The 20,363-nt window shown below is 41.1% G+C and overlaps 1 protein-coding gene across 3 annotated transcripts in view; it reads right to left on the reverse strand.

The window, feature by feature from the left end:
* STARD3NL (STARD3 N-terminal like) overlaps nucleotides 1-20,363 on the reverse strand; it is a 53,646-nt gene that overhangs the window by 16,019 nt on the left and 17,264 nt on the right. For 2 of the 3 annotated variants that reach the window (XM_031951950.1, XM_031951955.1), the window contains exon 2: nucleotides 5,398-5,683. In XM_031951950.1, the coding sequence (XP_031807810.1) occupies nucleotides 5,398-5,622 (225 nt within the window). In that variant the 5' untranslated portion in view covers nucleotides 5,623-5,683. Of the gene's footprint in view, nucleotides 1-5,397; nucleotides 5,684-12,679; nucleotides 13,033-20,363 lie in introns of those variants that run through there. The other variant, XM_023498648.2, reaches the window with a different exon arrangement.

Below are 20,363 nucleotides of genomic sequence, written 5' to 3' on the forward strand. Positions count from 1 at the left end.
GGAAGTGGCTACACTGGTTAGGAGAGCAGATCGCCTCTGGGAGGCCCGGTGCTCGAGTCAGCTCCTGCAGTCAGCCTGGAAGGATGACAGTAAGCCCTGAGGGCCCACGTGGAGCATCCCATTGTGGCTGAGGTGCTGGACGGCTGCTCTATCACCAGGAGCCAGACCCAACGCCCCTTCCCAGCTGGGCTGCTGGAAGCTCCTGGACCTTGTGGCCCTCAGGTTCAGGACCTAGAGAACCCAGGAGTGTCCCCAGATCATGGTGAAGTATGAGGGAAGTTTAGCCAGAGATTACAGCTAACATGTTTTAGAAAATCAAGTACATTGCTATGAAAACAAACTCATATCATGCTAACTGGCAAGAGTTAAAAATTATATTTATTTTGAAAAAAAAAAAAAACCTACAAAACACTACACAAATTTTTCCCAGCGCTCTGTTGCTGTGTCAAAGTAACCAATTCAGTCACTCACATATTTATTGAATACCAGGACTGTACAGGCCGTTTTTAAGTGAAAAACAGAAGGCACTGAGGAAGAAGACTGGCTTTTAGGTATAGAAAACATGGGTGTTGAAAAACCAGGAGGGCTCCTCCCTCCCATCAGGTCTCCCCACCTCACTTCTGTCAGGAGATGGGGGCCTAGCGGGGACCCATGAAAGACTTTAGGAAACGGGGTCAGTTTCAAGAGCTCCAGCAAGCCAAGGGGGCTCCCAGGAGCCCGAGATAGAATTATGGTCGAGTCTTCAGCTTCCAGCCAGAAACAAGGAAGGAACTGAGGCGAAGCTGGGCTCAACTAAGTTTGCTCTAGTGTAGACCTATGACCTCCAAATTAATTCATAACAACTATTGGGAACTGGAGAAAAAAGAAAGGGGAGAGACTTTCACTTCACTTTCTGACTTCACTTTCTGACTTGCAAATCACTGTGAATATTTAACAACTTCCTCTGTGCCAAGCAGACAGCCAGGCGGGCAAGGGACCAAGAGCCCAGCCTGGAGTTAGGAAGAGGAGTTCAAATCCTGCTCAGACAGAGTAACTGGGGGATCCCAGGCAAGTCATTCAGCCACTAAAACGGAGGGAATAACAGTATCTCCCTCAAAGATTTGTTGGGAGGATTAAAATGAAATAATATGTGAAAAATATATATGAAAGAAATATATGAAATATATTTCATATGAATATGAAAAAAATATGTGAAAAAAAGCAAACACTACAGTCCCTGGCACACAGCAGGCACTGTATAAATGCTTAGTCCCTTCTCCTTCCTTTCCACTCCTCAGGGCTGTGCTCCTTTGGCATTCCTTATGAGCCACTACCCAGTAACCATCTATAAATTAGCTGCACATTGTCTGGAGTTTGATAGAATGACAGAGCAAGGCTTTGAAGGGACCCTTGAGGCCAGTTAGTCCAAATCCCTCATTTTACAATAAAGAAACTGAGGCAGGAATCAAAAACATATCATAGAAACACAGGCTTATGACTGGAAAGACCATCAGAAGCTGCCCGTACCTGAAGAAAAGCTGCCTCCTCGTTCAGGAGACAAGGGCACGAGCTCTGGACTCGGACAAGCCGGGCTCCAAGCCCTCCCTGACACTTACTGTAACCTGGAGAGTGTCACCCACTCACGGGCTCTGGTCTCTAGACAACCTTCCCTTAACACCTCAGGAGATCATCTCAACATTCTAAATAAAGCAGAAGTGTAATACTGTGCACAATCTATTTCCACTGGGAAAGCATCAATATGAACATGCACAGAGTTGTTTTAATTCAAGTTACCTTATGCTTACAATCTTGTCCACAGCACTTAGCCCAGCCTGGCCCAGAGTCTGATCTCTGGGATCCAAGAGGCCATAAGAGAAAAAGAGGTCTCCAGCATTAATGTGAGGTGCAAGCAGAATGATCTGAGAAAGGGAGAAGGAAGATCAGCAGAGGCTAGCGGGGGCGAGAAGGGTAAAGGCGGCTGGCCCCAAGGGAGCCGCGACTAGCGTTCCCTTCCACACCTACTCGGTTTTATAAGAAATCCTGCTGGTGGCCAGCATGAAGAAGTGAGACAGTTAGACTACAGACGCCTCTGCACTCTGGCTATCCACCCCAAAAATCAGTTTTGAAAATGCAGATTCCCAGTTCCAACTGATCTGTAATGAACAGAACCAGCTACACCCAGAGAAAGGACACTGGGAAATGAGTATGAACCCCAACATAGCATTTCTAATCTTTCTGTCATTGTTTGCTTGCATTTTTATTTTCTTCTCAGGTTAATTTTACCTTCTTTCTAAATCTGATCTTTCTTGTGCAGCAAGATAACTGTATATATATGTGTGTGTGTGTGTATACATATATATAGATAGATAGATATAGATATATATATAGTATTTAACATATACTTTAACATATTTAATATGTATGGGACTACCTGACATCTAGGAGAGGGGGTGGAGGGAAGGAGGGGAAAAGTTGGAACAGAAGTGTTTGCAGGGGTCAATGTTGAAAAATTACCCATGCATATGTTTGGTAACTAAAAAGCTATAATAAAAAATGTGAAAGAAAGAAAGAGAGAGAGAGAGAAAGAAAGAAAGAAAAAAGAAAGAAAGAAAGAAAGAAAGAAAGAAAGAAAGAAAGAAAGAAAGAAAGAAAGAAAGAAAGAAAGAAAGAAAGAAAGAAAGAAAGAAAGAAAGAAAGAAAGAGAGAGAGAGAGAGAGAGGAGGGAGGGAGGAGGGAGGGAGGGGGAGGAGGGAGGAGGGAGGAGGAAGGAAGGAAGGAAGGAAGGAAGGAAGGAAGGAAGGAAGGAAGGAAGGAAGGAAGGAAGGAAGGAAGAAAGAAAGAAAGAAAGAAAGGAAGGAAGAAAGAAAGAAAGAAAGAAAGAAAGAAAGAAAGAAAGAAAGAAAGAAAGAAAGAAAGAAAGAAAGAAAGAAAGAAAGAAAGAAAGAAAGAAAGAAAGAAAGAAAAGAAGGAAGGAAGGAAGGAAGGAAGGGAAAAAATGCAGACTCCTCCATCAAACACTCATGTGCTGTTGTTAATAACCGGCTTTCTTTGACAATACTCATCATTTGAATGGGACAGTGCTAAAAAGAGAGAGGTTTTAAAGTGGAAACAAAACTAGAAGCAGGCCTAGCTTGGAAATAAATGGATTCTTAAGAAACTTATTCGAATTTAATAGCTACCTTCTAAGGTCGAGGTTACGGATGGAACACATTTCCAACCGTGATCAGTGGCACTTTTTAGGATGCTCGGCACCATTCTCCAAAGACCAAATTCAAAATTAGCTCCATTTAAAACCAGCCTGCCTCCTCCTGTCAGTTATCTGGGTCATTTGCTGATAATTATTTCCTGAAAATAACATACTATATTAATTACAGGAAGTCCAATCTTTGCCTCAGAAAAAATCCTCTCTGAGACAGAAGGAAGTGAAAGGGAGACCCACACAATCAGTGGAGCTGAGCAAAGCTCAGGGACTTTGGACCAGATCCTCAGGGAGCCAGAGAGAGAAAAGGGAGGGAACTGAGGGCACCAAGAGGAAAAGGCAATGGAGAAGATTAAAGTATGGGAGAAGACCAGAAGCCTGAAATCATGTGTAAAATACATGTATGTAAACACCTTAAAGCACTATAGAATGGGCACTAGTTTTTGTTTGTTGGTTTGTTTGTTTCTTGGCAATTAGTACCAATTAAGACAGATGTTCATTGAAGGAAATCCAGGAATTGAAGCTGGACATAATGGAGAATATTTTGGTGAGGGAGAAACAAGTATACTACTGAAGAGTTGGAGCAAAAGCCATGTGGTCAAACTCATAACCCACACACAATCCCCACTCACTGGAGAATGGAATAGATAAGGAATAAATGAACAAATGAATAGATAAATGAACAGTTATTAAGTACCTACTGAAGTGCTAGGCACTGCGAAGGAATAATATGATCAGACCCATATTGTAGGAACATCACTTTAGTGGCTGAATGAAAGATGGATTGCAGTGGGGGTAGACTGAGGCAGGCAGACCTCCCAGCAGCTATTGCAATAGCCCAGAGCTGGAGTTCAAGAACCACAGAAAGAGGCATAATTTTGTGCCGTAGTACACAAAACTACAGAATAATTTAACCATTCTGGCATCTGCTGGGGTTTGTTTTCCATCAAAAGCAATGGGCTTACAAAAAAGACACAAAAGGCAGTCCCTGCCCTCAAGAAGCTTAAAATATAATGAGAGAGATGGTAAAAAACAAAACAAAACAAAACAACAACAAAAAAACAAACAAAAAACAAAAACAAAACAAAACAAAAAAAACATGCAAAGCGTATAGGAAAAATAGGAAATAATTAAGAAAGGGAAAGCGCTAGAATTGAGAGGATTTGGGAAAGCTTCCAGTAGGACGGATTTTAGTTGGAGCTTGAAGAAAGCCAGGGAAGCCAGGAGGCAAAGATGAGGAGGAAGTGTTCTAGGCATGAGACAGACCTAGAGATAGAGGGTCTTGTCTGTCGCACAACCAGGAGTCCAGAGCCAGAGGATCAAAGAAAAGAACAAGATATAAGAAGCCTGGAAAGGCAGGAGGGGGTTAGGTTATGAAGGACCTTGAATGCCAAAGGGCCCTTTATATTTGATCTTGGAGGCAACAGAGAACCACTGGAGTTTATTGAGTAACAGGATCGGACCTGGAATTTAGGAAAAGCACTTCAGTGGCTGAATGAAGGATGGATTGAGGAAGGGAGAGAAGGAGGCAGGCAGGGCACCCCCAGCCACAGCAAGCTACCAAATCCAGAGTTAGAATTCAGATAACAATCCATAGAAGGGGCCTGAATTTGCGCTTTAGGTGAGAGTCTCTAAACATTTCTAGGGTCACAGGGCCATTTGGTGTCTGAAGAAGCCTGTGGACCAACTCATATTTTATTAGATTGTTTTAGAATCACAATGTTTTGAAATGCATGAAATAAAAGAGAGAAGGTTAGAGGGAAAGCCATTAAATTCAAATGCAGTTATCAGATTTTTTTAAGTTTCCAGACCCCAGGTTAAAAGCGCCTTGTGCTATCCCAATGAGTCAAATCTAATCTATTATTTAAAAGGGCTAAGTGAATGGCTCACACTTTGGTTCAAAAAAATCAAAAAAGTAAAGGGATGTCGCAGGCTGGAACTCTGAAAAGGTATACTCAAAGCATGGTGTTTATGGTTGCGCAAGCACAATGTGATGTAGGACACAAACAAGAGTAGAAACCCCTCAGTTTAAATTTTAAAATCCCAATAAAACACGGACCCTTCAAAGTTCAAGCCTCTGGCTATCTCACCAGCTCACGAATGTCGTATTTAGACTTACACCCTACCGATGGGCTAAACAGAATAGCTGAAGAAAATGTGAAACCGTTCTGATTTTCCAAAACCTGAAAAGCTAAAATGAATGGAAGAGTAACACTCACATTTAACTCTATTATCCACAGCAGAGTAACAAACAAGAGGTCAAAGGTGACAAACAAACAGAAAGTCCTTCTGACGTCAGAGATGCCTTTCTTCTCCCGCCCTTCATAGGACTCGATCCTGGCCATCAGCTGGGTGGGGTTGATGGAGTGGACGTTGAGCAGAGAAGGATGGGAGCCCTGACTTCCGCTGAGGGCATTTTCCAGATCATCCGGCAGATGATTCATCCTGGTGGTGATTTAAAGGAACCTTTTCCCGGCTTCACCATCACTAGCATTCAGGAACAATCTTTCGAGCAAAAGAAATGGAAACAAAAGTTAGTTTATTTGAAGCACTTTGTCAAACACCTTTCGTTGAGCCTTTCACGGAAACCTTGGGGAACAAAGGCTAATAATGAGACACAATATGAAGGCTTCACTTGGAGATTAAAGGCCAGGCTGAAGGCTCAATACAACGGAAAACAGGAAGGGAAGAATTTCCGATTTTGTTTTTCTTATTTACTCAAATATCATTATAACATGTCAAAAAAGGAACATGATTTTCAAAAGGAGAGACAATGTAGGATGGGAACCACATCCCATAATTGTACATAATTAAGCCACTTCCTGATGTGAGAATGGCCACTGACATGGCCGGGACAGTGAGATACCCTGGCCTGTACAACATCTAAATACAGGGGAGACACATCACATGCTTATTTAACTTAGGAACCAATTCAATTCCATCCGTGGGGAATGAAGAAGGAGAAAAAAATGGGAATTTAAGTAGCTCTGACTTTCCAAGAGACCCCAGACCCTTTCCAACTGCAAAGATACTTCCAGGGGATTTTAGGGGATTTGTGAGGGTCATTTGACACTATGGATTTTATCCCACAGTTTAACTTGAGATTCTACCTCTCCAGTAAGAAGCTTCATCATAATTATTGTCCTAGGGAAAGGTGGACTCCAAGTATCTGACACAACCCCAGAGAAATGGCCCAGACTCCGCTACCCTCACCCCCAGTGCTGTGGCAGAAGAAACATTGAGCAAAGAAAAAAGAAATCAGGAAACATACATTTATTAAGGACTTGCTGTGTGTCAGACACTGCTAAGCATCTTACAAAATCATCACAACAAGCCTGAGAAGCTGTGCTATTATTATCCTCACTTTACAATTAAAGAAACCGAGGCAGATTTGCACAAGGTCCCACAGTAAGTTTCTAAGGCTGGATTTGAACCCAGATTTTCCTGATTCTAGGCCCAGTGCCCTGTGTAGTACAGCACCCCAAAGCTCATTCCAGCATGTGACACTGAACAAATTTAGCTTCCCTGGGCCTGTTACCTCATGTGTAATGAACTCATAATAATTAAATTCCATGATCCCATGCTGACTTTTTGTGGCTACGAAGAACTGGAACTTGAGTGGGTCACACTTTACTGGGGAAGAAATTGTAGTAAATGAGCAGAATGGATTATTCCTGACCTCTTAAGAAGTGACATCTAGGAAGAATTCAGAGAAGCAAAGAAAACTTCCATGAACTGACGCAGAATAAAGCGGAACCCCCTTCCCCTAAAAAATAAACTCTTTAACAATGCAACAACAATGTAACCCCCTAAAGAATAAGCCCCATAATAAAGTAAACCCAATGTAACAATATGACTAAAAGAAGATAAATAAATTGAATGCTACAGAGCTGTATTGGCAATTTTATCCCAAAGAAATCCTAAGGGAGTGTTCCTCCCTCCCTTATTTGTGGAGCTGCGGGGACCACGGCTGTGAAATATTATCAGACGTGGTTGATTCAGAGGTGGGTTTTGCAGAATTATTTTTTCTCCCCTCTTTTTTGTTCTTTGTTATGAAGCTGGTTTGCTGGATGCTCTGGATGGATGCAGATCCAAAATAAAGGTTACATTAAACCAAAAGTAGAGGTCTATTGCACACAAAGTCTAGGGAGGTCCCAGGCAGAGAGACCCTAAAGAAGTCGGCATCCCAGACAAGCAGAACCATCCCATAAAAAGAGCCAAGAGGATCTGTTCTAACGTTAGCTCCTTCTCGGATCCCCTGTATTTGGGTAACCGCCAACGTCTGCATCAGCAAAGACTGACCATTCTTGGTCATGGAGACCAAGAATTCAGCGGCCCCGGGTACACCATAATGTACAACAAACTCCGATCACTCCAGGCAAAGACAATTAGACACGATCAGGAAGTAAGAAAGTTAGGCAGGATTTCTGGCCGGACCCAAGATGCACACACTTAGTGATGAGCTCCACTATGCAGCCAAGGCAAAGTCACTGGCTGGTAATCGTTTGGAGAAAGCCATTTTCTCAGGGGTCAGTAGTTTATCTCTCTAGAGCATCAACAAGGGTTTTCTGCCACACATGGAAACACCAGAAATAAAGCATGCTGGGGGGGGGGGGGGGGGGGGGTGTCAGGGCTTGATTTTAAAGTGAGCTTGAGATGTAATCCTCTGAGTGCCTAGAAAAATGGTTTGCGCTTCCTACATTGTCTCCTATACTGCACCAAAGATTTTCCTGGCACGGGCCAGGCAGGACTGACCAGGGCTATTTTCCCCTACTCAGATAAACAGCTGTTTGTCTAATCCTGGCTTCAGGTGGAGAAAGAATGCAGTGTCCTGCTTTGGTTGCTGAGAACTCTATCTAAAGAGTCTCAATCAATAGTTATCTCTCTACTCCTTCCACCGACGGCCAGCAAATGTGCTGTAGCAAGAATGAGGTGAAAGATACCTGGACTCGGGGGATATGGGAAACCTCACAGAACATCGCAATCATACCTGCTCTGAAAAAAAAAAAAAAAAAAGCACATTTCTGTGGGCTGGAATCATGACCAAAATTCAGGTCTTGTATGTATTCTAAAAAGAATTCTATAATCAGAACTACCCCATCTCAAATTTAATTATCTCAAAAAAGTGAAAGAGCTATGATAATAATAGCTAACATTTATTTAGCACTCACTCTGTGCCAGGCACTGTGCTAAGTGCTTTAAATTGTGATCTCATTTGATCTTCACAACAACTCTGCAAAGTAGATACTGTTATTATTCGCATTTTACAGATGAAGAAACTGAGGCAGAGGTAAAGTGACTAATCCAGGATCACACAAGTAGGTTAAGGATCTGAAGCTGAATTTGAACTTCCTAACTCCAGGCCCCTCCCCACACACTCTACCTACTGGGCCTCCAAACCAAGTGGAAATGAATGAAGGAGGTTAATGAAAGCACCTTGAAATGAATAGGATTGAATGAATAAATGGATGGGGGGAGGGTTGTGTTCTTTGATCACCACAATCACATCATTATCAGTTCAATTATTTTGAATATTTTTGTGCCTCAACACACCTCTGGGCTTCAGGTTGGTCTTATGAAATGTTTGCTAAAACTCCCCTGGTCCAGAAACTTCTCTGATGAATGGAAGCACCTCCCCCGCCATTCTCTTTTACTTTATTTCTGTTGCTCAAACTTCTCTTTGTATTTGATTCACCAATAATTTAAGGCATATTCATTAAACACAGAAGTATTAGCAAAAGTCAATCAGTGGCTCCAGCCAGAAAATCAAGACGGTAAGTCTTGCGCAGACCGCGATTGTCAAGAATGGGACAATGGATTGCATCTCGCAGCCAAATATTATTACAATCACTAACCTCTTTCCCAGGGGAAATTTTTTTCAAGAGAAGGCAGTTTTGTTTCATTTGCTGAGACAAAGCAATCTTTGTTTCGGGGCCTTTAGAATAGTGTTTTCGCAAAAGTTTCCATGGATGACTGCTATTCATGTCAGCCTGGAAATTCCTTGGGCCTTCAGAGAGTAAATGTTGGAAGCAAGAAGCAAAGACACCTGGGTAGACCGGATAACTGGGTTTATATTGCAGTTCTCCATACCTATGTGGAGGTCTCAAGCAATTCACCCCGGCCCTCTGGACTTTTTGTCCCCTTATCTGTAACACAAGGAGGTTGAAGAGAAGACCCCTAATATCCCTTTCAGTTCAATCTCTAGGAACAATTTCCTGGAGCAAACCTTCTTAAACTGTGCATGCTGATCCCAGGCGGGATCCTGTAATTGAGTGTGGAGGTCAGGAAAAATTTGGCAAGCTTTAATTATGTAAAAATAAACAAACACATTCATCTCATTAGTATGGGATTTATTTTTATTTATTTATTTTTGCTGAGGCAATTGGGGTTAAATGACTTGCCGAGGGTCACACAGCTAGGAAGTGGTGAGTGTCTGAGGGCAGATTTGAAATCAGGTTCTCCTGACTTCAGGGCTGGTGCTCTAGCCACTGCACCACCTAGCTGCTCCAGGATGCAAATTTTTTGTCTTTAATAAATGGTAAAAAAATAAATGGTAAAAATAGTAGCTATAGATACCAAAGAATTGGTTTAAAACAAATTTATTATTATTTATCAGTAAATGTTTGATCTGTATACTTCTTTTACCATGTAAAAATTTCTTGGGCCAAAAGGGGTAGAGAGTTGAAAGAATTTAAGAAGCCCTGTCCTAGAAGCCCTGTCATTTCAAGTGGATTCAGCAATCTAATTCCAGTTCTACCTAGGAGCTGCAGCTAAAAGAAAAACCAAGCCTGGAGAATGGCAACTATAGGTTTACTTAATCATATATATCCGGACATATTCCTAGGGATAAAAATGTTTATAATTTCCACATAAACACGTGTGCATATCTGCAGGATTACTAGCCTCGCTCCCCCGATTCGGGAGGAACAAAGCACTGACTGTCACTGATTCCAGCAAACCCCACTCGCGGCTTCTGCCCCCCACCACTGGCAGACAGAAAATCACCAATTTTCATTCACAGTATCAGCGAATTAAATGTATCTTTTTGAAGTACACAAAAGTCAGAAGAACGAATAAAAGGGAAGACTCAATGAGAGCTGGTTCTAGTTCTTTGCCATAGAAATGGAGCTAACACAGAAATCACAGCCTCCAGTGTTCTTGGGCTTGGTAAGCGCTCTCTAACACGCAGCCACAGGAAGGTCAGGCCAGAAGCAGGAAGCATCACTCGGTTCTAGAAGGGCACAGGGTGGAGGGTTCTGTCTTCTGACATCCGACTGCGACCATCTGGAGGGACAATGCTCAGCCTCTGGAACAAAAGGCTGCACTCACAGACATCCACAGAGTAAGTGGCCAGAGATGGCAGGGGGCCTGAAAGGCCATCTTGGGCAGAACTCACAGGTGAGGAAACAGTCCTGGAGAAGAAATGGAATTTACCCAAGATGCCCCAGGTTCTAAGTGACAGGAACTGGGCTTGAGCCCACTTCTGTCTCCCCCAAACTGTCTGTTAATCAATGAAAATACCCAAATGACATTCACAAGAAATGTCAAAGCTTTGAGACTTAACTGGCAACCAAAGAAAATCACTGTGCAAAGAGCATGTTTGCTGTGGACAAACAGTTTGATTTAGTGCTCCATGCTCCACTGCGACATACGGATGGACTTGCTGAATTCAAACAACATAAACACAAATCTTCGATATAAAAACATTATTCTGTATTAGAAAAACAAGCAAAGCAATGACCAGCCCCGGCTGATCAGGCTTTCCCACCCTACCAAAGGTCCTGACTTTCCAGTTACATCAATGAGAACTTTCTTTTCCGAGTTCAGACAGCTCTTTGGATTAAAACTCAGATACTAGAACATGACACTCTCCTAGGCACAGACCATAGCTAGAAATGCTATGGATGACAGAGTGTCAAGAAAGTGGAATTTTTAAAATTAACAAAGTCATCATTAGTGGTATTTTGAAATACTTGCAACTGTGATTGCAGCAGTCTGGAAGTCCCCTCCCAAAATGCAGAAGAAAACCCAGCCAGGCCTGCCCATTTCCTCCCCAAAGATCAGCACGGGGGACTCCTCAGTCCATTCAAGGACTTCCTTGCTTTCCTCATGTCTCAAGGGGACCAGTGAAGGGACATCAGGGATATTGTTATCCTCCGGACTCGTCACACAATCACAGACCAGCCAGCCATGGACCCTTCCGTTGCCCTAAGGGATGCTCATTTTTAATTGCTGTATTCCATATTTCACTGCCATACAATAAGGCTGGCCAAGTTTGGGGGCTGCAAAGATGAGTCTTAGAAAAGCTCCTCGACAGTCCCAAGATTCTCGTGACAGTGATTTCCCCAAAGTAATTCAGGCCAGTCTCTGGTTAAACATGGGCCCAGCCCATAGACTATCTGCATTTTCTACACCCAGTTTACACAGTAGCAGACAAGTTCTGTAAAGGGTCCAAGACATGTTATAACATGAGCCAAAATCATTCTTCATACACTTGATCTTAATAGTGTGGATGATCAGCCCACACTCTTCATTTAAATTCATTTAAATAATTCCAGACCTTTCCCAGGAGCTTCTGCAACATCTGAAGGCTTGATGCAATCAGCACAAGATCATCCTCAAATGGAAGCACTACCTAGAGAACCTCACTCTGCATTGGATTCTACACCTGCTCTTCTCCACCACTATGGCAAACACCTCCGGCCAGCATCTCCTTACTTACCCCTCACCTGATATTAAATATCTGATGACACATCGAACAAGGCTGTATACATTGTTATAAACATCTTTTCATTTTTTAAAAATGTTTCAACATTTTTATTTAAAGCTCTGAGTTCCAAACTCCCTCCTTCCCTCCCTGAGGCAGTAAGCAATCAGCTATAGGTATGTATACTCGCACAATTATGTAAAATATTGCCGTATTAGTCATTTTGCTCGGGAAGACTCAACACTTATAATTTTCAAAGAATTGGGAATGATCTAAAGGATGACTCTGGGTGATACTTTCCTGAAAAAGAATCAGCTTCCTCATTTATGCAAACAGGAATACAATGTTCTCACTGCCTACCTCACAAACTTGCTGTCAAGGTAACTCAATGTAGCATTTAAGGAAAGAATCAGGTAAAATTCAAAGTGCTACCCAAAGATAAGCTGTTATAATTATTATCTAGCAGTTTATTTCACATTTAATTTCTCTAGGTTTGTTTCTCCAGACAGAGGATGAAGGTATTAAACAAGATACTAGATGACCGCTCCCTAAATACTCTCTAATATTAGGCCAACAAAAAAGCCTTTTGACAAGCAGATTATTTAGTATCACCTTCCTCCCCCAAAATACATAGAGCCTCCTCCAAAGACAGACTGCGGCCTCTATAAGCCCCTTCCTTGCACCTCAGGTCCCGTATTTCTATAGCTAATGCTAAGATGTACCAGCTAAGAGTACCAGTCATGTGCCATGACTGGGCTCAGAGTCAGACTTTATTATAAAGAAAGTTTTCCTACCCATTAGAATTCCTTTAAAGTGGAATAGACTGTCTTGGGAAGGTAGTGAGTTCCCCATCTCTGATGGTAGAGCTTGATGACCATTTCTTAAGAACGCTGTTGAAAGAATTGTGCTCTTGTCCAGCTCCTCTTCCTTCTTTTGAATGTGATTTAAAAGGAACCTAGCATGTTGGCTCACCAGACGATCTCTGTGTATTTTCCAATCCCAGAGGCTTATATAATCAGAAGGGCAAAGACCAGGACCCAGATTTTGTGTGTGGGCATCTACAGTCTGCTCAGCAGGGTTCACGGCAGAAGTATTATCTCAATATAATGTTCTCACTATTGGGGCTGGAGAAACTTCAAACCCATTCCCCCCTTTTCATTCTACTTTGGATCCCGGAGGACTGTTCCCCTTCTACAGAAGACTGGCAAGAGAACATAAACCCTTTTGTGCTTGCAGATATACCAGGTCACAGAGCCCTGGCCCAGCCCTGGCCCAGCCCCGCCTCAGGCTGCTTAATTCCTTGCCATATTGAACACAATGGTTTCTCCAGAAACACACAATCTTCTTAACCTAGAAGGTTAACCTTTCTACTTACTTAAGTGATCCCATTCTGCCACCTCATATCCTCCACCAGCAGGCCCCTGTGATCCCGACTCAATCACTTATGTTCGGTCTTTCCCTGTCACTGCCTTCAAATGTGACCTTGTCTTCTCCATCCCCCCCAAGCCCCTCACTCGATCTTTCCATCCCCATTAACCATTGTCACCTCTCTTCCACTCTCTGTGAAAGGCACCCCACCATCCCCCTGACTCTACTCCCTCCAAAGGCTCCAGGGATCTCTCTGTTTCCAAATTCAGTGTTGCTCTCGGTGCTCATCCCCAGCTCTCTGCAGCGGGGGTGGATCACTCTCCTCCTTGACAGCTCTTCTCTTCATTCCCGACACCCCTCTCTCCTGGTTCTCCCCCAGCCTCTACAACCAGTCCTTCTCAGCCCCTTTGGTGGATCCTCATCTGTGTCATGTCCTCTATTCAGAGGTGTCCTTCCGAGGGCAGCTCTGGGGCTGACTTGAGTGGGGGACCCCACCAGCCGCCAAGAATATTTCTACCACCTATGCTTGTATCTCATGATTCTCAAATCTGCCCTTCCTGCTCTAACATTTTCCGCCCTTGAGACGTCTCCAGCTGGATGTGCGGTTGACATTTTAAAACTGACTTGTCCAGAACTGACCCCTTAGCTCCCAGCCCCACTCCGACCCTCTCTGCCTTCCTAACTTCACCTTCCCAGGCCCTCGAGCTCCTAAGCTAAGAGTCATCCATACTTCTCAGTCTCCCTCCCTGTTCATATCCAAACTGTGGCCAAGGCCTCTCTTCTCTCCTCCCTGCCACCAGTCGCCACCTCACATCTGGACTAAATATTAGTTTTTAAATTAAATTAAATATTAGTTTTGTTGATATTAAATTTTCAACTTATTTCCCAATTTATAAATTATTAAAAATCAACATTTTGTTTATTTAAAAGGAAGGCACTCATTTGCTTTCATGGAGGAAAAAAAAATGTGATTTTATTAGCATAGGAAACTTCCACCAATTCAGGCGAATTGTTCATCTGTAATTTATAGTGTAATATTTACATATGTAAAGCTAAAGTTGTGGACAAGAATTCAAGCAAATAAAATCAAAATATAGCGCCATCGCATAAAGCTAAGCATTTCTTGGCTGAAGTTTGGGAAAAGCTAGGCTTTTTTGTTGACTTTTTTAAAGCTTAACAATGGCCATTGAGAAGAAGAGCTGCAGCAGAGAGGGAAGTAAGAGCAATACACCAGATTTTTGAAGTCTGAGAAGTATCAACAATATGAAGTACTACAGGAAATTAAACAAAGTCAAGATCACACACATCCCCTTATTTGACAAAAGAATCCTGCTGTTGGCAAAGTTTAAGAAGTGTGAATAAACCCAAATTGAAATCATTTCCAAAAACCCTTTGGCTGGATATTCTCATGACTGTGTCCCTTTAAAACCCAATACAACTTTAAATACGAATAATAGAAAAACACAAAGAAATTTGCAACAGCGATAATTACTAAGTTAAATTACCAACCAGCTCAAGTTAATAACTAACTGAACAATACATTCAAGAGTTCTTACCTAACAACAAGTGCCCAATTCTTTGGTATGAATTCAAATGGAACATGAATACAGGTAAAATGGCAGGCACATTTAAAAGCTAAATGTCCATGGGAGGGCAAATGAAATCCTGTAAGAGAAATATCAGGAAAGTCCACAGGGGGCTCCTTGTAGTCTTCTCTGAAGTTGTTCAGAATTCTATCTAATCATTAAGGATTATAGGAAATCCTTAAGGATGTCCAGATATACACCAAAGTTTATTCCCATCTACATCACTAACTGATGTAGGATCTAAGATTTGCTGCTGACAAGTCACTTGGCCCAAATGCCTCATTTTACTTGAGGAATGGAGGATTTACCAAAAATCACATACTAAGTGAAGAGATTTAGACTCAAGTCCTCAGACTCCAAGTTCGAGTGTTCTTCCACAATATCACATTCTCAAAGAAATGTGTAACCGTCAAGCTTGGGAGTTGGGTTGGCCCATGATTTCAACACACTTTGAGTATACACCTTCCCTCCGTGGAGTCTTAGAGCTCAAGAGAAGAATCAAGATCCAAGGATTCTAGAAATCTTTATTGATCCGACAAATAAAGTCAGAATGTTAATAAACAAATTTCCACATTATTGTTCTGTAAGAAATGATGAGCAGGATTTCAAAAAAACCTTGAAGAGATTTACATGTACTGATGCTGAACCAAGAGAATACTATGTACATCATAAGTTTATGGGATGATCACCTATGATGGACGTGGTTCTTTTCAATAATGTGGTGATTCAAAAGTAATTCCAAGATGGAAAACGGCATCTACATCCAGAGAGAGAACTGTGGAGAATGAATGTGGATCAAAGAATAGTATTTTCACCTTTTCTGTTTTTTTTTTTCTTTCTCGTGGTCTTTTAGTTTTTCTAAGAGCATCCTGCTCATCATTTCTTATAGCACAATAGGATTCCATTACAATCATATAACACAACTTTTTTTCCACCATGCAACCGAAAGACATTTCCTCAATTTCCAATTCTTTACTAGAAAAGAGAAGCTATACATATTTTTGTGCACATAGATCCTTTTCCCTTTTTTTTTAAAATCCCTTTAGGGATAAAGATCTAGTAGTGGTATTGCTAAATCAAAGAGTATGCATGGTTTTATAACTCTTTGGACCTAATTCCAAATTGCTCTAGAGAAGAGTTCAATCATTTCACAACTCCATCAACAGCACGTTAATATCTCAATTTTCCCAAATCCCTTCCAATATCTATCATTTTCTTTTTCTGTCCTATTAGCCAGGTTTGAGGTAGTACCTCAGAAATTTAATTTCTCCAATCAATAGTAACTTAGAGCACTTTTTCAGAGAGAAAGAGAGAGAGAGAGAGAGAGAGAGAGAGAGAGAGAGAGAGATTGATTTGCTTACTTCATCTGAAAACTGGTATCTTTTTATCATTTAACAGTTAAGGAATGGCTCTATTTTTAACAATTTGATTCAGTTCTCTATGTCAAATATGTAGAAATGAGGCTTTTATCAGAGAAACTTGGCTTCAAAAGCTTTTTGAGTCATGATTACTAATTATATTTCCTTTTATCCTATTCTTCCCCCCCATTTATTTTCTTTCTTCTTTTACTCTATCCTTCAAGTATTTTGCTTCTGACTACTACTTCCCCCAATCTGCTCTTCCTTCTATCACCCTCCCTACTTTTTTTTTTATCCTCTTCCTTTCCTATTTTCCTTAGGATATTACAGATTTCTGTACCCAACTGAGTATATGTCATTTCCTCTGAGACAATTCCCATAAGAGTATAAAGTTTAAGTATTCCCCACCACCTCCCCTAGTTTCTCCCTTTTTGCCTTTTATATGAGATAATTTATTCCATTCTATATCTCCCTTTCCCTGTCTCCCAATACATTCCTCTTAACCCTTAATTTTATTTTTTTAGATATCATTTCTTCATATTCAATTCACACTTGTGTCCTCAGTCTAACGCCTTCTAACTGCTCAAAGATACATTTCTTGAATTACAAGTATCTCCTCAAGAAGAAATGTAAGCAGTTTAACCTTATTAAGTCCCTTACAATTTCCCTTTCCTGCATACCTTTTTATGCTTCTCTCCAGACTTATATTTGAAAGTCAAATTTATACAACTCTGGTCTTTTCATCAAGAATGCTTCAAAAGCAATAAATTGGGAAAACATTTTTATATTTAAGGGTTCTGATAAAAGTCTTGTTTCTAAAATACATAGAGAATTGACTCAACTTTATAAGAATTCAAGCCATCCTCCAACTGATAAATGGTCAAAGGAGATGAACAGACAATTTTCAGCTGAAGAAATTAAAACCATTTCTAATCATATGAAAAGATGTTCTAAACCACTATTCATCCGAGAAATGCCAATTAAGACAACTTTGAGACACCAGTACGCACTTCTGAGATCGACTAAGATGACAGGAAAAGATGATGATGAACGTTGGAGGGGATGTGGGAACACTGGGACACCGATACATTGTTGGTGGATTTGTGAATGGATGCAACCATTCTGGAGAGCAGTTTGGAACTATGCTCAAAAAGTTATCAAACTGTGCATACCCTTTGACCCAGCAGTGTTTCTACTGGGCTTATATCCCAAAGAGATCTTAAAGAAGGGAAAGGGACCCATATGTACAAAATTGTTTGTGGCAGCCCTTTTCATAGTGGCTAGAAACCAGAAACTGAGTGGATGTCCATCAGTTGCGAAGTGGCTGAATAAGTTATGGTATATGAATGTTATAGAATGTTATTGTTTTATAAGAAACAACTAGCAGGATGATTTCAGAGAGGCCTGGAGAGACTTACATGAACTGTTGCTGAGTGAAATGAGCAGAACAAGATCATTGTACACGGCAACACCAAGATATGACAATCAATTCTGATCAACATAACTCTTTCCAGCAATGAGATGATTGATGCCAGTTCTAATGATCTTATGATGAAGAGAGTCATCTACCCAGAGATAGGACTATGGAGGCTGAGTGTGGATCACAATATAACATTTTCGCCCTTTTGGTGATGTTCACTTGCATTGTATTTTCTTACTCATTCTCTTTCCTTTTTGATCTGATTCTTCTAGTGCAACAAAAAATTGTATAAATATATTTACATGTATTAGATTTAACATATATTTTTAACATGTTTAACATACATTGGATTGCTTGCCATCTAGGGGATTGTAGGGGGAAGGAGGGGAAATCTGAAACAAAGGCCATGCAAAAGTCAATGTTGAAAAATTATCTGTGCATATGTTTTGAAAATAAAAAGCTTAAAAAAAAAAAAAAGAATGCTTCAATGTCCTCTATTTCACTGAATAGCCATTTTTTTTCTCCTGAAAAGAATATATTCAGTTTTGCTGAGTAAATAATTCCTACTTGAATTCCTAAATATTTTCTACTTGACCTGGGAACTCCAAAATTTGGCTATATTCCTGAGAGTTTTCATTTTGAGTTCTCTTATAGGAGGTGATCAGTAGATTATTTCAATTTCTATCTTACCCTCTGGTTCCAGAATATTAGGGCAGTGTTCCTTGATAATTTCTTGAAAGATAAAGATAAAAGCTAGGCTCTTTTTCTGATCTTGGTTTTCAGGCAGTCCAAAAAATTTTAAATTATCTCTCCTGGATCTATCTTTCAGATTCATTGTTTTTCCAATGACATATTTTACACCTGTGTATTTTACATTCTTTTAGTTTTGTTTTATTGTTTCTTTATTTCTCATAAAGTCATTAACTTCCACTTAGTCAATTAAGGAATTATTTTTCTTCATTGAGCTTTTTGTTCCTCCCTTTCCATTTTGCCAATTCTACTTTTTAGGGAGTTTTTTCTTCAGAGAATTTTTGTGCCTCTTTCCATTTGACCAAATCCTTTTCTGTTTCGCAATTCTGCTTTTTGTTTTCTTCATTGGATTTTTGTACTTCTTTACCATTTGGTCTAGTCTGTTTTTAAAGCATTTTCTTCAGAATTTTTTTTGCCTCCTTTACCAATCCACACACTCTCTCTTTTTTTTTTCCAACTCTAATTTTTTTTATCATAGCATTTTATTTACAAGATATATGACAATTGCAAAATCTTTCGTTCCAACTTTTCCCCTCCTTCCCCCTACCCTTTCCCCCAGATGGCAGATTGACCAATATATCATACATTCTCTTTTAATGCTTTTCAAGGCATTATTTCTTATCCCAGTTTTTCCTCTACTTCTCTGGTTTTTAAAATCCCTTCTGAGCTCTTCCATGGCCTGAGCTTGTATTTTCATGGAGGTTTCAGATGTAGGAGTTGTGACTTAGTGATCTTCTAAGAGTGTATTTTGATCTTTCTTGTCACCATAACATCAGGTCAAAATTTTTTCCATTGTTTGCTCATTTTTCCAGCCATTTCTTGACTTTTAATCCTTTGATAAAGTAGGGCTCTGCTTCCAGGATGGAGGGTGCACTGTCCCAAGCTTCAGGAATTTTGTGCAGCTGTTTCCACAGTTACTTCTAGGGATCAGTAAATTTTTGGTTTTTCCAGGGTGCTATGATCTAAGGAGAGGTTTGCTTACTGCTCACTTTGATGGTGTTCTGGTCTCTGAGTGACCACAAGAATTCTTATTCCCTAAAAGTGTGAGGAGGGAACCTGTCCCGCTGAGGTCACAAGTTCTAGTGTGGAGTGCTTCTTCTCATCCTGAGCTTGCCACACAGGATGCACCTGCACCTGAGCAGAAGTAAAGCAATGAAGTTTTGCCCACAGTGCCAGAAAGCGACCCTTGCAATCTCCTTCTGACCAGCTGTTTGACCCCATTACCATCTGAGGACAGAGAGGTTCAGAAGCATCAGAAGCAGCTTCTGCTTCAGTACTGTTGATTCAGTGGCTCCTGTTCCTGATTTGCTGGGGTCTGATCTGCACTGGAGCCCGCACTGTGTGGGTGCAGTCTATACTAGCTTCTACTTCCCTCTCACCCTGATGCTAAAGACCTTTCCTCTCAATCTTCTTAGCTGTAACTGGCTGGGAAATTATTTCTTCCTGTCCTTTTGTTTGAGGGAGGCGTTAGGCGGGGTTTGGAGGAGAGCTCAGCTGAGTCCCTGTCTTTTCTCACCATCTTCTTTCCATCTCTTAAGCTGCATTTTAAAAAGTGCCCATTCTAATGTGTAACCTCCAATTTACAGATGTACACAAAAATAAATGAGGGTGGAGAAGGGAAGTGACAGGGTAGAGACAGAACTGCCAAAATACCAAAAAGCCTGGGGCTTTCTGTATCTATAGGTTCCAAAAAAAGAGATCACGACTCTGGAACTTCTGATCTCTCAGCCAGAGGCACTGGAGCCGAAGCGAGCAGCAGGGCCAAGGGCAGATGGATTCCGGCATTTTTCTCTTTCCTGCCTGTGTGACCTTGGGCAGGTATTCCCCCTCTAAATTACAGAGACCTGGCCTGGGAAGGTCTTTGAGGTCACTTCCAGCATTAGGTCTGGGATCCTGGCATTAAAATGCAGCTTAACTGCCTCATTCCCCTTCCCTAAATTATACCACAGATTCCCAATGCCCATCACAGAGCCCTTTTCTTGCCATTTTCTTTCCC

Source organism: Sarcophilus harrisii, chromosome 1 (assembly GCF_902635505.1).
Source record: "Sarcophilus harrisii chromosome 1, mSarHar1.11, whole genome shotgun sequence".
Classification (NCBI taxonomy): domain Eukaryota; kingdom Metazoa; phylum Chordata; class Mammalia; order Dasyuromorphia; family Dasyuridae; genus Sarcophilus; species Sarcophilus harrisii.